Source organism: Myotis daubentonii, chromosome 5, assembly GCF_963259705.1.
Source record: "Myotis daubentonii chromosome 5, mMyoDau2.1, whole genome shotgun sequence".
NCBI classification, from domain to species: Eukaryota; Metazoa; Chordata; class Mammalia; order Chiroptera; family Vespertilionidae; genus Myotis; species Myotis daubentonii.
The window spans coordinates 108,764,745-108,780,239 of record NC_081844.1 but is presented as its reverse complement, the minus strand read 5'-3'; the positions used below and the strand labels follow the sequence as shown (position 1 = coordinate 108,780,239).

At 48.2% G+C, this 15,495-nt stretch overlaps 1 protein-coding gene across 1 annotated transcript; it reads left to right on the top strand.

Moving 5' to 3' along the window:
• The first annotated feature begins 4,516 nt into the window (after positions 1–4,516).
• Positions 4,517–15,059, top strand: LOC132236012 (small integral membrane protein 10-like protein 2A). The gene is made up of 2 exons (XM_059699305.1): positions 4,517–4,969; positions 14,897–15,059. The coding sequence occupies exons 1-2, from the start codon at positions 4,784–4,786 to the stop codon at positions 14,915–14,917; spliced, it is 207 nt and encodes a 68-aa protein (XP_059555288.1). The 5' UTR covers positions 4,517–4,783; the 3' UTR covers positions 14,918–15,059.
• Positions 15,060–15,495: the final 436 nt, after the last annotated feature.

The window sequence follows — 15,495 nt, the reverse complement described above, 5'->3', positions numbered from 1 at the left end:
GAACTCAGGGACTTGCCCATATTTGCTATGTTTCATTCCACTGTAGTCATTTTCCTACTGGTGCTCAGATGGTCTCCGTTTTGGCCAGTGGGAACCTCTTGAAGTTGGCTCCGGAGTCTTTTGGACTCAGTCTCTGAGAACCTCTCTACAAGTTCCAGGCTCACCTTGTATGTTGTCTGCCCCAGTTGGGCGCTCTGCCTTTCCGTGGGACATGGTATTTGGAGATTCCACTGGGCTCTGGGGGTGCTCACAGCTATTAGGTTGGCCCATATACCGAGGCCTTCTCCGTGAATAGAACTGGAAGATACACACGCACGCATATATTTTTAAGATAAATACATATAAATTCATGCCACAATTACAATTACAATTCAGGATGATAGCGTTTTTGTTTAACTTCATCGAGCTTATAGGGAAACTCCTTTCTCCCGTGCCCAAACTCCTTTTCAATAACACCAACGTAATACTCATTACAGAACAAACACACAGATGTTTCAGAATAACACCACCAATGCCGCCACCAGCAATGTGACCACTGAGGACAGTTTAGATGTGTGTTGCAGGTTTTCTTGCACAGTTAAGTCACAGCTGAGCTTTCCCCTGAACTGGTTCCTCCCGGAGTGTTACTCACTGATTGGATATACAGGTTCATCGGTTCCATTTGGCTTTGGGGTTTTAGGGATTTAAATTTTTGTTTTCTATGTAAAACATTTACATGGCTCCAAACTCAAGTTCTTCTATAAATAGAGAAGTATAGTTTCTATGTCTATATCCTTGACCCTATTCCTTCCCTCACTACCTGTAACCACTTTAAAACAAATTTATGGTTTATCCTTTTATTTAAAGAATAAACAAACAAAAGACCCCCACGACCCTATGAATATATATATTTGCACATATATGTATGTGTCTATATATGTGTGTATGTGTATGCATGTGTGTATATACATACTAAACAAGTGTCTTTCAATACATACTTTTTGTCCCCTTACTCCTTTCACTAAGAACGACCCCATACTGGTAAATGTGTCAAGGACGCCCATTGACCTTGATCTGTTGAAACAACGCGCCAGGTGCCTGGAGAGAGCCCTTGGGTGGGAGACTGGAAACTTGCGTTTTCTCAAAATGGAAACTGAGCTCGCCTGTTTAGATCCACCCCACCCTTCCAAGCCTCCACGGGAATGAGCGAAGGCATATAAATAATTTCTGACCAACATTTTGGATCACCGTGTCCATCCTCTCTTCCAGCAGCATAATCAAGTTGTCTCATTCTTTGGGTTGCTTGTGGTCCACAGTGAAAGATTATTAATTATAACGATGATTAATGGTTCCATGAAACGTGCATTCGAAGGGCTCGAGGGCTCCTCTTGGGAAAATAGCGACCACTTCCTGGGCACCCTCTCTCCACCTAGGACTGTGCGGGATGCTGTGCAGACCTGCTCGCCTTTATTTCTCACAAAAACTCTGGAGGAGGGGGTCCCGGTCCTCATTTTACACAACCAGCTGAGAAGTTGACGAACTGGAACCTGGCTTCCCCGTGCTTTTCTTACTGGGTTAACCTGAAAGGAAAAAGGCTTTTCATTCATTCATTCATTCATTCTGTGGCTCGGATCACAGGAGAGATGATGGTAGGCAAATTCCCTGGATCCTGTTGGTCAAAGGTGAATAAATTTCCCTATTTGCCTCAACCTCTTTTCTCCTCCCTGTAGGGACATACTTTTCACACTGACTTATAATTAGTTCTGCCCGTTAGTTTTTCAAATTATAATCAGCAGAAGGTCTTCCCAGAGAGGCCAGAAAGTTGAGGGGCTGAGTTAAATGTTACATGAAGCGGATAGGGTTAGATTTAGACCGATACGCCAGCTTACTCGATAGCTTGGAACTAGTTAACCTTGACTGTATATTAAACCGGAAATCTTGTTTGCTTTCCTTTGTGTTCTCTTTGATCTCTCACTATGTCTAATTACAACAGGCTTCTCACCTTGCTCAGTTTAGTTTTGTGGAATTTTGTTTGTCATTGTTTATGGCACTTAAAGGGCTTGTTAAAAATGCCTCATGGCCTCAATGGCATTTAGAGACAAAGGAATGAGTAGCCAGGGAACACACACACACACACACCTCACATTGCCACAGCCCATCTGGTCTTTCAGCATAATTCTAATAAATAGGACAGCCAGTTCTCCACTGTGAAAAGCTTTACAGGCTTCAGAATAAATTTAGCTGGTCTCCAAACATGTTTATTCATTGTTAGATTGATTGGGGCAATTTTTCCTTGAAGGCTCTAGCCATTAAAATGTTTCAATTATTTTCCTAAAAACTGTATACAGGCCCGGCTGGTGTGGCTTAGTGGTTGAGCATCGACCTATGAACCATGAGGCACGTGCCTGGGTAGCAGGCTCGGTCCCTAGTGTGGGGCGTGCGGAAGCAGCTGATCAGTGATTCTCTCTCATCATTGATGTTTCTGTCTCTCTCCCTCTCCCTTCCTCTCTGAAATCAATACAAATATATTTTATTTTATTTATTTATTTTTTAAATATATTTTATTGATTTTTTACAGAGAGGAAGGGAGAGAGATAGAGTTAGAAACATCGATGAGAGAGAAACATCGATCAGCTGCCTCCTGCACATCTCCTACTGGGGATGTGCCCGCAACCCAGGTACATGCCCTTGACCGGAATCGAACCTGGGACCTTTCAGTCCGCAGGCCGACGCTCTATCCACTGAGCCAAACCGGTTTCGGCAATACAAATATATTTTAAAAAAACTGAATAAAGAAGTTTTCATTTTGCTTTTTTGGAAGGGTAGCTTGAAAAAATAATAAATAGTTCAGCAGCATGTGCTCTGCAGTCCTCAAAGACAGGATCCACTGTGCACTGAAAGGCAAAAATAGCTCACAAGAAAGGGGAAGTGAGCTTTTCAGTGTCAACAACACATGTGGGAAAATATAAGGCTAAAAAATAAGGGAAACTAAAAGTTTGTGCAAATCCTTTGAAAAATATTTCTTTAATAATAAAACTAATCCAAGGCTAAAAACTCTAAAATATTTATTTAAGATGGTCTTGACCTGAAATACAATGGATAGGAAATATAGGATGGCTGAGCATTAAAGAGGACAATTCTTTTATACAGTAGACATCTAAAGAAAAACAATAGCCCTAGCCGATGTGGCCCAATGAATAGAGCGTAGGCCTGAGGACTGAAGGGTCCCTGGTTCGAGTCCAGTCAGGGGCACATGCCCGGGTTGCAGGCTCCATCCCCAGTAGGGGGTGTGCAGAAGGCAGCTGATCCATGACTTTCTCTCATCATTGATGTTTCTATATCTCTCTCCCACTCCCTTCCTCTCTGAAATCAATAAAAATATACATAAAAAAGAAAAAAGAGCCCTGGCTGGTTTGGCTCAGTGGATAGAGTGTTGGCCTGAGGACTGAAGGGTCCCGGGTTCGGTTCCGGTCATGGGCACATGCCCAGGTTGTGGGTTTGGTCCCCAGTGGGGGACATGCAGAAGGCGGCCGATCGGTGTTTCTCATCATTGATGTCTCTATCTCTCTCCCTCTTCCTTCCTCTCTGAAATCAATAAAAATATATTTTAAAAAAGAAAAAGAAAAGAAAAAAGAGAAACAATAATGCTAAATAGATTATAGAAGAATAAAATGAAGATTTTAAGAAAATGATTTTGAATGTGAATTCATTTCAGGGTAGAGAATTTTAAAATGACTTTTAAAAATTATTGCAAACTTATTTTGGGGCAAAGGATTTTTACATTTAAATCCATTTTCACACTTGCTTTCTGTTCTTGCCACCTTAACGGACTTAAGACTTGCATTTCATTATCAGTGAAACTCGTTTGTCCCTCCTGTACCAAATTCCCAGACTTCCTCGTGGGTAGGCAGAAGTAATGACATAAAATACTTTGTCTGAAACGAGAAGGAAGGTATCTACCTTCGCACCCCACAAACCTTTGCTAGGAACCTATGTGCTTAAGTTGGAATGTAAAAACTCACTGTCAACCCCCTCCCCAAAGACCCAGAACAGCAGACGTTTTGGAAGTTTCAATATTTTTACTTTTCACATCAGGGGCTTTAACTAATATCAAAATGATGAAAAATCAAACTTTATATAAGTGGACACTGAACAGGAATGGCTGGGACCACACGCGATCTACGGGGGGCGAATGTTCTGTCCGTTGGCCCCAAGAAGCTTCGCTTAGTTTGCTTTCTATAGTTGTGTGAAGACGTACCTAACATAAAATTTACCCTTCTAGTGCTTTTTAAGCGTACAGGGCATTAAGTGCGTTCAGGTTGTGTGCCTCTCCAATTCCAGTTCACGCGTCCCCGCCTCCCTTTGTTTTTATTCTCTGGCTCACCAGTAGGGGGCGGCCGCAGCCAGCGCACCAGCCGCCCTCCCGGAGACACCGCCCGCGCATGCGCGCCTCACCTGCGGGAAGGTGACCGGAGGCGGGGCCTGGGGCGGGGCCGTGGCGCGCAGGCGCGGCAGGGCATTGTGACGTCAGGCGGGGCGGCCGGGCCCCGAGCGGGCGGCGTCTCCCGGTGGCGCTTCCCACAGGGTGACGCGCGGACTCCCCTCCCCGCGGCCCGCCCGCCGGCCGCCTCGCCGCCGCCTCCCTCGCTCCCTCAGCGCGCCGAGCGCGGGCCAGCGGCCGGGGCGGAGGCCCGGGGGCGACGCGGGGCCTGTTCGAGGGCGGGCGGCGGGCTTCCGAGCGCCGGGCGGCTCGGGTTCGCGGCCGGGCAGTGGGCGGCGGGCCGGCGGCGGGCGCGGGGTCTATATGGCGGCGGCTCTGTCGGGCCTGGCTGTCCGCCTCTCGCGCTCGGCCGCCGCCCGCTCCTATGGGGTCTTCTGCAAGGGGCTGACCCGCACGCTGCTCATCTTCTTCGACCTGGCCTGGCGGCTGCGCATCAACTTCCCCTACCTCTACATCGTGGCTTCCATGATGCTCAACGTCCGCCTGCAGGTGGGTGAGCCGCGCCCGCCGGCCCCTCGCCCCCGACCCTCCCCGCGCGCCGGTCCGCCCCCCTCGCCCGGGGCGACGGAGATCCCGTCGCGGCCGCGGGTCTGCATGCGGCGGAGTGCGTGCCCAGCGCCGTGCCTTTCTCCTGCCACCCGCGGGAGGAAGCCCCGCTGCGGGCATTGTTGTCCCCGTTCTGCAAACAGGCGGGGGGCGGGGGGGGGGGGCGGGGGCCGGAGCGCTGGCCTCGGCTAAGGGCCTGCTGCCGGGGCGCGGGCCCGCGGAGAGGTGGGGGGGCGGGGGAATGAGGCCCAGAAATCAGGATTTTAAAACGATTCCCAGGTGATTCTAATGTGCAGCCAAGGTTGAGAACCGCTGTTCTAGTGGGAGGAGAAGTCGTCAGATGGAGAATGACTCCTTTCTAAGTGTGTTGTCATACGTGACTGTAAAAGAAAGCTTAGAACATGATGTTGAGAATCAGTTTTGTACCATTAAAAAAAATCACCTTTCTCTCTTGTGCCCGGATGTTTATGACCACCTGCCTGGTCCGGGCCGCCGTGGCCTCTCACCTGGACGATCACTCCGCCTCCCATCTGTGTTCCTCCAGGTGGAAGGTCATGTCATTCTTCACGAAAAAAACAAAAACAACCCACACAGAACTTTGCATTGCACACAGAATGCAGGTCTGACTTCTCTTCCTCTTTCTAGACGATCACCTAGCTTGTTTCTTGCTTACTGTTCTTTTTCACGCTTTCCCGTCTACCACCTACCATCTGGCTGCACCAAGCCCGCCCCGGCCCCAGGACATTGGCAGTTTTTTGCCACCTCGAGTGCTCTTTCCCGGCTTTTTGAGTGCTGGTACCTTTTCCCTCTTCAGTTCTCGCCTCAGAGAGGACCTTTGTGATCACCAACCCAGTTGATGGGATCTTGCACCTGCGCTCTTCATTGCAAGAGCGCTGCAGGCTTGTTTGTTTCAGATGCAATAAGGAATCCAAATCTCTCATTGTTTGTAGGGCAGGGAAATAATCTGCAAAGGTTATTCCAATACACATTTCATAACTAGGAACCGACAGGCTAATGATTGAGGGTAAGTGCATTTCGAAGGAGGGAGATTGGCTCCGTTCCAGGGGTGTGGGCAGTCAGGAGAGCTCAGTGCACCAGTCCCCAAAGCCCATCGGAGGTCACTCACGTAATAGTCCAGGTGCCGCACAGCTTTAGTGAATCGTGGGAGCTGAATGCTCTCCGAGTCCACGGTGGGCCTTTGTCGTCGGGTCAGGGGTGAGTGGGGGTGGGGGTGCACACGAGGTGGTGGCCAGGGACCCGGGGAAGGGCTAAGAACAGGGTGGGGATTTTAGGGGTGATCTCGGCTTGATCAAGTGCAGCAGCAGCCATGTCACATACCGAGGGGGACGGTGGGAGTGGGGTGTCTCTTTTTGACTGTAATAGCTACATCTGCTACTTTAAATTCCCCTGCAGGTTCAGGGTTTCTGTTCATTTGCGGAAAATCACTAACGTACCCGATTTGAGGGTTTAATTGCTCTGGCCTCTGCTAAAGGGAAGTGCAACAGAAAATAGAACCTGAGGAAAGGGGACAGCCCTGCCTCACCACTTTCCTTTCACTCAGAACACCGCACCCGTCCTCTCCGTTCCCCGGGCGCTGGGATCTGTTTTGCAAGCAACAAGGAACAAAGGACTCCATTCCCCCATGTTCACTTAGAACCCCCAACTCATTTGGAGGGCAGCGGCACATTTTGAGGAGGTTGACATCTCTTTACTGTGAAAGATGATTAAACGAGAAAACAGTTGCAAAAGGTCTTATAAACCGGGAAGGGTTAAGATCTTAAAATACGGTGTGTAAGCAGCCTTAGTCTAGAGCCATTAGCATCCTGCTTTACTTGTACAGAATCTGAAATACATGGCAGTAAAAAAACAGAACTCATACGAACTACTAAGTGTAGTAAAGGCAAGGTAGGAAACTGCTGAGGGCCTGTGGTAATTGATCAGCCCTGCCGACACCTCAGTTATGTGGCCTGCAGGAAGAATCAAGTGTCTTAGCCTCAGCTCACCCAGATTCTTAAAACTACTAAAAGAGAGGGAATAAAGAGAACAGTTGGAGAGCAGAAGGCATGTGCAGGTTGATGATAGCTGTCAAACTGCATTGTCAAGTGTCCTTGTGCTCCTACGATGCCACCGTCAGCCGCCCTGCCCTGTGCTCACCAGGCCTGAGCCCCTTCCTTCGGCTCCTCCCTCTTCTCATTCTGTTTCTAACTGCTCCTCACTCATATCTTCTTTTTCTGAATGACTGTCTAAGTCCATAGCTCATGTGTTTCAGTGCTCACCTATCACTTGAAAACCACATTCATTCATTCCAGTCAGGAAAATAGTCCAGGAAGGCAGGTGAGGATGGGGAAGCAGTCAGAGGGGAGCCTCATTGATAAGATGGCATTTGAGCAAAACTTTGAAGGAGGTGAGGCTCTTAGCCTCAGAAATGTCAGGGTTAGAAGAGTACTGCGCTTTCACAGAGAAGGGCCTCTAGCTGGCACAGGCCTCATGTGTTCCGGAACAGTAGGCAGCTGGTCATTGAGGAAGAAGGTGGCAGGAACCCGCATGGTGTGGCTCAGTGGTTTAGTGTCGACATATGAACGAGGAGGTCACAGTTCGAATCCCGGTCAGGGCACATGCCTGGGTTTCAGGTTCAATCCCCAGTAGGGGGGTGTGCAGGAGGCAGCTGATCAATGATGTTTATCGTTCTCTCTTCCTCTCCCTTTCTCTCTGCAACCAATACAGATATGTTTTTAAAGAAAGTGGCAGGAGATTCAGACTGAAGTTTAGGGGAAGCTCATGTGGTGTCTTATAGGCATTGGAAGGACTTTGGCTTCCACTCTGATGAAATGACCTGAGGACTGAACAACTTCAAAAATTAGTAAAGAGCCGAAACCGGTTTGGCTCAGTGGATAGAGCGTCGGCCTGCGGACTGAAGGGTCCCGGGTTCGATTCCGGTCAAGGGCATGTACCTGGGTTGCGGGCGCGTCCCCAGTGGGGGATGTGCAGGAGGTGGCTGATCGATGTTTCTCTCTCATCGATGTTTCTGACTCTCTATCTCTCTCCCTTCCTCTCTGTAGAAAAATCAATAAAATATATTTAAAAAAAAAAAAAAAAAAAAAAAAAAAAAAAATTAGTAAAGATTCCAAACCCTCCTCCCAGGGTCAGTTGCAGTCTGACATGAATTTTATTCTGTTGCTCGATTTCCATCCGGTTTCTAGAAGAGAACTGGGGGGAATTATAGACGATTAAGAAAACATTCTAAAAGCTTAAAAGCTTTGCAGAAGCTTAAGCGACCAAGTCAAAAGCAGGAGCTCCGTTAAACATAGTTTGTTCTGGCTTCTGAGATAGTGAATAATTACATACTTTGGGATGATAAATACCAAACATATAGGAAGCATAGAAATACTATGGAATCTTTTCTGTCAACTGAATGCTTTAAGCACAGTTCATAAACTGAAACACTTTCAACCTAGTAAAATTTGAAAGAGGGCTACAGTGAACACCTGTATCCTTGACGCAAGTTTATTTTTAAAAACTATTTTTATTGATTTCAGAGAGGAAGGAAGTGGGAGAGAGAGATAGAAACATCAGTGATGAGAGAGAATCATTGATCGGCTGCCTCCTGCACGCCCCACACTGGGGATTGAGCCCGCAACCAGGCATGTGCCCTGACTGGGAATTGAACCCTGACCTCCTGGTTCATAGGTAGACACTCAACCACTGAGCCACACCAGTTGGACGAGTTTGGGGTTTTTTAATTGATTTTAGAGAGAGAGAGAGAAACATGGATTTGTTGTTCCACTTATTTATGCATTCATTGGTCGATTATTGTATGTGCCTTGACCTGGGATCGAACCTGCAACTTTGGTGTGCCGGGACAACACTAACCAACTGAGCTACCCGGTCAGGGCAGGTTTTTAAAGTCTTACAAGTGCAGGCAGATATTAGAGTGTATGAGTTAGATCGATACGTGCTTATGTTAAAACATATCCGCCATATGTAAAGAAAAGCACGTTTAGCACAGCCAGCGTGGTTCAGTGGTTGAGCGTCTACTTATGAACCAGGAGGTCACGGTTCAATTCCTGGTCAGGGTATTCCATGCCTGGGTTGTGGGCTCGATCCCTAGTGTGAGGCATGCAGGCGGCAGCTGATCAATGATTTTCTCTCATTATTGATGTTTCTATCTCTCTCCCTCTTCCTTCCTTTGTTAAATCAATAAAAAATATATATATATATTTTTTTAAAAAGCAAAACAAGTTTAAAGTGGGCCCTAACCTTATACCTTATATATAAAAATTTACTCAAAATGGATTAAAGACCTAATGGTAAGAACCAAAACTGTAAAACTCTTTGGAAAGAAAACATAGGGGGAAATCATGATACTGAATTTGGCAGTGATTTCTTGCCAAAAGCAGAGGCAACAACAAAAAAAATTAGACTTCAAAATTAAAAATGTTTGTGCATCGAAGGACACTATCAAGAGAGTGAAAAAGACAAGTCACAGATGGAAAAAGTATTTGCAAACGATATATCTGATAAGAATTAACATCCAGGATATAGAAAGAACTCAGCTCAACAACAATAAAAACAACCCAATTCAAACACCGGCAAAGGATTTGATAAGACAGTTCTCACTTTCCCTTCCCTAACCTGAGCTATTAATGGCTACAGATGGCCAGTTACCCACGGAAAGGCGGACACGTCCATGTCTTCATCCAGTGGTCACCTCTCGGTCCTCTGCCTTACAGATACCATCAGCAGCATCTGTCACTCCCTAGCACTCAGGGTGGCCACAATCGCTGTTGTTTATTGGGCGCTCTGGGATGCTGGTCAGAAAAGATATGGGTGCTCTTTCACACACTGAGTCTTCCATGTTTGGAGGAAAGGGCGTGGCCCGGAGTCCCCAGCGGGGAGAGCCGGCCTCGGAGGTGTGAGCCGCGTACCTTTGGCACCAGGTGATAGAATGAGGAACCGGGTGGTGGCTCAGGAGGCTGCACAACTGGCTCCTCGAGGGCCGGTGTGATGCTGAGTGTCTAGAGCGGCAGGAATCGGTGCTGCGGTGCTTCCTGTGGTCATGATTCAGCTTGCTGCAGACAGGACGGAGTCCTTCCTGCTTCACCCCGAAGCTGGGAGCAGTTGGAGGAATCCGGTTCAGCCACACCCTGGTCTGATCATTCAGTCATGAGCACAAGGGTGTTAAGGTGAATGAATGATGGTCATGCCCGAAAGCTGAGGAGGCGGGGATGGTCTTGCCCTGTGTTTGCGCACCATCACAGGCGGGACCCTGCTCCGAGCCCGTTGTCACCGACCTGGCTGAGCAGCCCCTGTCATGTGGCTCTGCCTCCTCCCAGGCCCCTTTGGGAGCAGCCTTGCCGGCTGGATTTCAGAAGCTTCGAGGCCAGGATATTTTTAGCATCCAGACCATCAGGTTCCTGAGGCCATTAATAGCTCAGGTCGGGAAGGGAAGGTGACGGCAGTCCAAGAGGGCAGCAGCTGCCTAAGTGGGTCAGCCTGTTGTCACCAGCGGCCACTGCCTCTGGCTGGCAGGGATTTTTGTGGAAGGTGATTTCTCATGGCTGCACCGAGGACCCTGGACACCAGACGGTCTTGATTTCTGTGCGCCTCACCCGCTCCAGCTTCTGTGGCTCCATTTTCAACCTTTGCCATATATTTTGGGGGAGGAGGAGGGGGAGAGAACTAGTTCAGGAGTCTACTCACAGTCCGGCACTTTATTTTCCTGAATCATACTGTCTTTAAAATAGACTCCTCCCTTCATTCTAGTGGCTCAGTTTTGGGGGATAAGTTTGTGGGCCATGATTTATGCTGCTTATTATGTTATTAGAGTCCTGGTGCACAAATTCGTGCACAGGTGGGGTCCCTAGGCCTGGCTGGCGATCAGGGCTGATCGGGGCCACAGGAGGTTGGCTGTGGGAGCTCACTGACCACCAGGGTGCAGCTCCTGCATTGAGCGTCTGCCTTCTGGTGGACAGTGCGCATCATAGCAACCGGTCGACTGGTCGTTCGGTTGCTTAGGCTTTTATATATATAGATAGGCGTAACATGGGAGTGAGAGATGATGGCATAGCTGGGGCCAAGGAGAGTTCATTACATGATTATGTATGCTTTATTTGCTACAGCATGATGTACCAACATATGTATGATATAGTGAAATAAACACAAAAAAATGCTTTACAAATGACTTGTCTGGAAATTGTATGAAAGTTATTCCTGTCTCTCAAGATAGAAGTAGTGTGTGTAACAGCCTAATGTCAGAAGAGCTGGCTGGTGGAGGGCTCAGAGCCAGATGTCTTCACTGAGCTGAAGCTTTTGTTAATAGAATTAAGTGCATAGTTTATAACTGAACTTACTGAAGAACTAGAAGATCTTCAGCAAAAAATTTATACTATCCTTATTAAATACATCATTACTTTATTAATTCCAGGAATGGTGCCTTATTTAAAACATTTTAACACAATTGTGGGAATATTTCATCTTCTGAACAGTACTAAGTCCTTGTACAAGGACATAATAGAAGTGGTTAGAAACTAATTTTCCTGGGAGTTGGCCCATATTAAATGACCTGCTTTTCTTAAGAATTTTTTAAACCTATATTAAAATGTATTAAAGGCATATTAGGGAATGCTTCCATTTTAGGAAAATGTTCAGTCTTAGTGTATTTCAAATTAGTAAACTAAATGTAAGATTTGACATAATATAGTTTGGAAGTTAATTTGAGAGAGTCCGTCAAGAGAAGTTAATTATATTTGACTTGGTAAATTTTGAAAGTATTGTTTTGAGTTGTAGACAGAATTCACACTTACAAGAATTGCACCTCTTGCCCTAGCTGGTTTGGCTCAGTGGATAGAGAGTCAGCCTACAGACTGAAGGGGCCCGGGTTTGATTCTAGTCAAGAGCACATGCTTGGGTTGTGGGCTCGATCCCCATAGGGGGCGTGCAGGAGGCAGCCAATCAATAATTCTCTTTCATCATGGATGTTTCTATCTCTCTTTCTCCCTTCCTCTCTGACATCAATAAATATCTATTTAAAAAAATAAAAAGAATTGCACCTCTTGCCCTGGCTGGTGTTGCTCAGTGGTTGAGTGTCGTCCCATGCATTAAGAGGTCACCGGTCAGGGCACATGCCCCCAGTAGGAGGCATGCAGGAGGCAGCTGATTGATGGCGCTCTCTCCTTTTCCCTTCCTCTCTGAAATCAATAAAAATATATTAAAATAAAAAAGAATTGCACCTCTTAAAAGTTCTCATCACAAGAACAAAAAAACCACACCTATAACTACAGTGATGTATGTTGATTGTGGTGATCATTTTGCAATATATACAGATACAGAATGTTGTATACCTGAAGCTAATAGAATGTTATGTCATTTATATCTCAACTTAAAAAAGATTGCACCTTACATTTGTATATTGCTTTATATCTTCCAGTTGTATATAGAGTAATGGTCATACTGCTAGCAGAAAGTTTTGTGCATGCCCCACAGATATATATAGGGTGTCCCCAAGAAATGTATACACACACTTTGCATAATGATAAAGGCAGTGCTTGTTAAAATATGTCTCATTATCAAAATTGAGCTGTCAGCTGTTACAGTATGTTCCAAAAAATGTATATACACTCTGGCTCCCATTAGTAATTCCAGTGGGTTAAATCTGAAAAGAAACATCAGTTTAGGTGTGTATACTTTTTTGGGGGACATCCTATTTATATATACTATTTATAAACTATATATTTTGCTCTACCAAAATATGGCATGTATTATAAAGCATAGAAAAAGTCAAAAGGGGGTGAGATGGAAATGAACTAGGCAGAGATGTTCTGATATAGTCTCCCATGCTCCTTGAGGCGGGGTCACCCCATGACGGCTGGAAGGTTGTGTGTAGTTTTCGAGGTTTACCTGGAGCTCACTAAGCTGTTTGTGCAGGGAACACATGTGTGTAAAACCCCTCTTTTCGATCACTCAGTGCAGTTGGCGTCTCCCTCCCTGGTGGCCCTGGTCTGTATGGTCTTTAGGTCTCGGAGATCCTGGCCTTGTGCCCTCAGCATGACCATGTTCTGTCCACGTCCAATACCGCTTCCCAAGGCTGGCCTCAGAGCGCCATCCTCCAGCTCTGACATCTCTGAGATGAGGTCTTTATTTTATTATATATTTATTAGAGGCCTGGTGCACGAGATTTGTGCACTGGGGGGGGGGTGTTCCCCCTCAGCCCGGCCTGTGCCCTCTCACAGTCCTGGAGCCCTAATGGGTTGTCTACTGACAGCTTAGGCCTGCCAAGGAGTCGGACATTCTTAGTGCTGCTGTGGAGGCACCACCAGCCTTGAGCCGGCTTCTGGCTGGGCAGTGCTCCCCCTGGGGGAGTGCACTAACCACCAGGGGGCAGCTCCTGCATTGAGCGTCTGCCCCCTGGTGGTCAGTGTGCGTTATAGTGACTGGTCGTCCCACCGTTCGGTCGATTTGCATATTAGCCTTTTATTATATAGGATAGGATAGGATGTATATAGTTATTTATTTATTTTTGTTAATCCTCACCCGAGGATATTTTTCCATTGATTTTTAGGGAGAGTGGAAGAGAAAGGGAAAGACAGAAACATTGACATGAGAGAAACACATTGATTGGTTGTCTCCTGCACGAGCCCTGACCAGGGCCTGTGCCAGGGAGGAGCTTGCAAACAAGGTACGTGCCCTTGACCGGAATCGAACCGGGACCCTTTGGTCCTTAGGCCGACGCTCTATCCACTGGGCCACCCTGCTAGGGCAAGATGAGGTCTCTTAATCTAGGTGCTCAGCGAAGCCCCAGTCCAGCTCTCGGTGTGTCCCTGTCTGAACGCCTCCCCACTCGCAGTTAATGGCCCCTCGTGACCCAGAATTGAAAGTCAGGAGAAACCTCTGGGTTATCTCACCCTCTTCTACGTCGGGTCAGCCACTGCCTTTAAAGAAATACTTTCTCTCCTCGTTGCTCTCACAGCCCTACGCCGTCGTTTTCCCTGCGCTGTTGGCATAGCCTCCCGATTGGCCTCATGCGGTTCCTTTCCCGTCTACCCACCGCACTGCCGCCAGAAATTCATCTTAACCGCAGCCTAGCACGCGCTGGGACCCTGTGTCTCCCCACCCCTGCAGAGGGCGTCCAGGCTCCTGGTGCCAGTGGCTGTCCTTCCCGCTTGGCTCCCATCCTTAGCCTGTGCCTTCCACTCCGGCCTCCACAAGAGGCTGTTTTCTTCTCACTGTGCCCTCCTTCCGTTTCTAAACCATTCGCACACGGAGGCAGCCTTACAGCCCAAAGAGGCTCCTGGTTCCCAGGGTAGTTAGCTTCCTGCCTCCTGCTCCGTGCCCATAGCCAGCCCCTCTCGCTGCGCTGCACCCGCTTCTCTCGCAGGGACAGCCTTGTCTCTGAATTGGGTGCTTGTGGTGTTGCTTCTCGACTGTTCACTCGTGGGCTTCGTCCGTGTCGCAGCAGTGGGAGGGCTTGGTCAACACTGGACCCAAAAGTAAAGTCGCCTCCGCTCCTTGGAGTGGCTCGTCCTAGCGGAGCTCTGAGCGTCATCTCACTGGGGCCCTGCAGGGAAGGCCTTGGTGGCGCCATGGCCTCGTCCAGTTCCATCCTGGTACAGGGAGGGCACTTTATTAAACCAACACACACAACTGCTGCTGTGCAAAAACAAACCCAGGGTTATGTTTAAAGTGCCGTTCGGAAGCTATGTGAATGCAGTGCTGTTCTTCTCGTTGTAATCTTTCATTGGCAGGTTGTCGTCCTGTTTTCCATCAAAGGCAGGGCTCGTGTACAAGAGGCCTTCCTGTTTGTTAGGAAATAGCTGTGTGTGACTCTCTGGACTCCTCGTCACTGTGACACTTCAATGTGGTTGTCTGTTCCAGGTTCATATCGAGATCCATTGACGACCTTCCACCGACTGGCACAGGCGCGTCCTGGGGCCCCCGCCGCAGAAACGCAGCATGAGGGACGGGACAGGGACTCTGGGCACCTGCCTCGCGAAAGTGCCGCCAGGGGACTCGGCCAAGCGACCATGTAGCCTTCGAACACAGGAGAGCCCTCGCCCACCAGGCGTCCCTTCCTGGGCGAAGCAGCCTGCGGGTGATGTTCATGGAAATGTACAAAATGAGACATTATCATTGGAAATGAAAAGTGACCCGAGTGAGGCCTGGCTTCACAATGGCACCAAAGTGCTTGCATATTTGAAAGAATCATTAAGAAGAAATCTGGCTTCCACGGCGGCTCGGGGCCAGACTGTGGATCTGTCCTTTGCTCCTGCGGAGGAGTGTTTCGCTGGGGTGTCCTGTGGGGTCGAGGCGGCCCTGGTGAGGGACTGGCTGGGAGGCGGGCCCAGGGCCACCAACAGCCACAGAGGCCCGTGCCGCAGAGGAGAGCCTGGGGGGGCAGGACTGCCGTGCGGCTTGCGGTCAGGAACGGGCATCTCTGCGGGCACACCGAGGGCTCTTCTGGAGGGGCGAGGCTC

Excerpts from the sequence above, each read along its gene's own strand:
- LOC132236012 (XM_059699305.1), top strand. The coding sequence starts at position 4,784 with ATGGCGGCGGCTCTGTCGGGCCTGGCTGTCCGCCTCTCGCGCTCGGCC. Across the intron at positions 4,970-14,896 it reads TGCTCAACGTCCGCCTGCAG|GTTCATATCGAGATCCATTG; the intron begins GTGGGTGAGCCG and ends TGTCTGTTCCAG.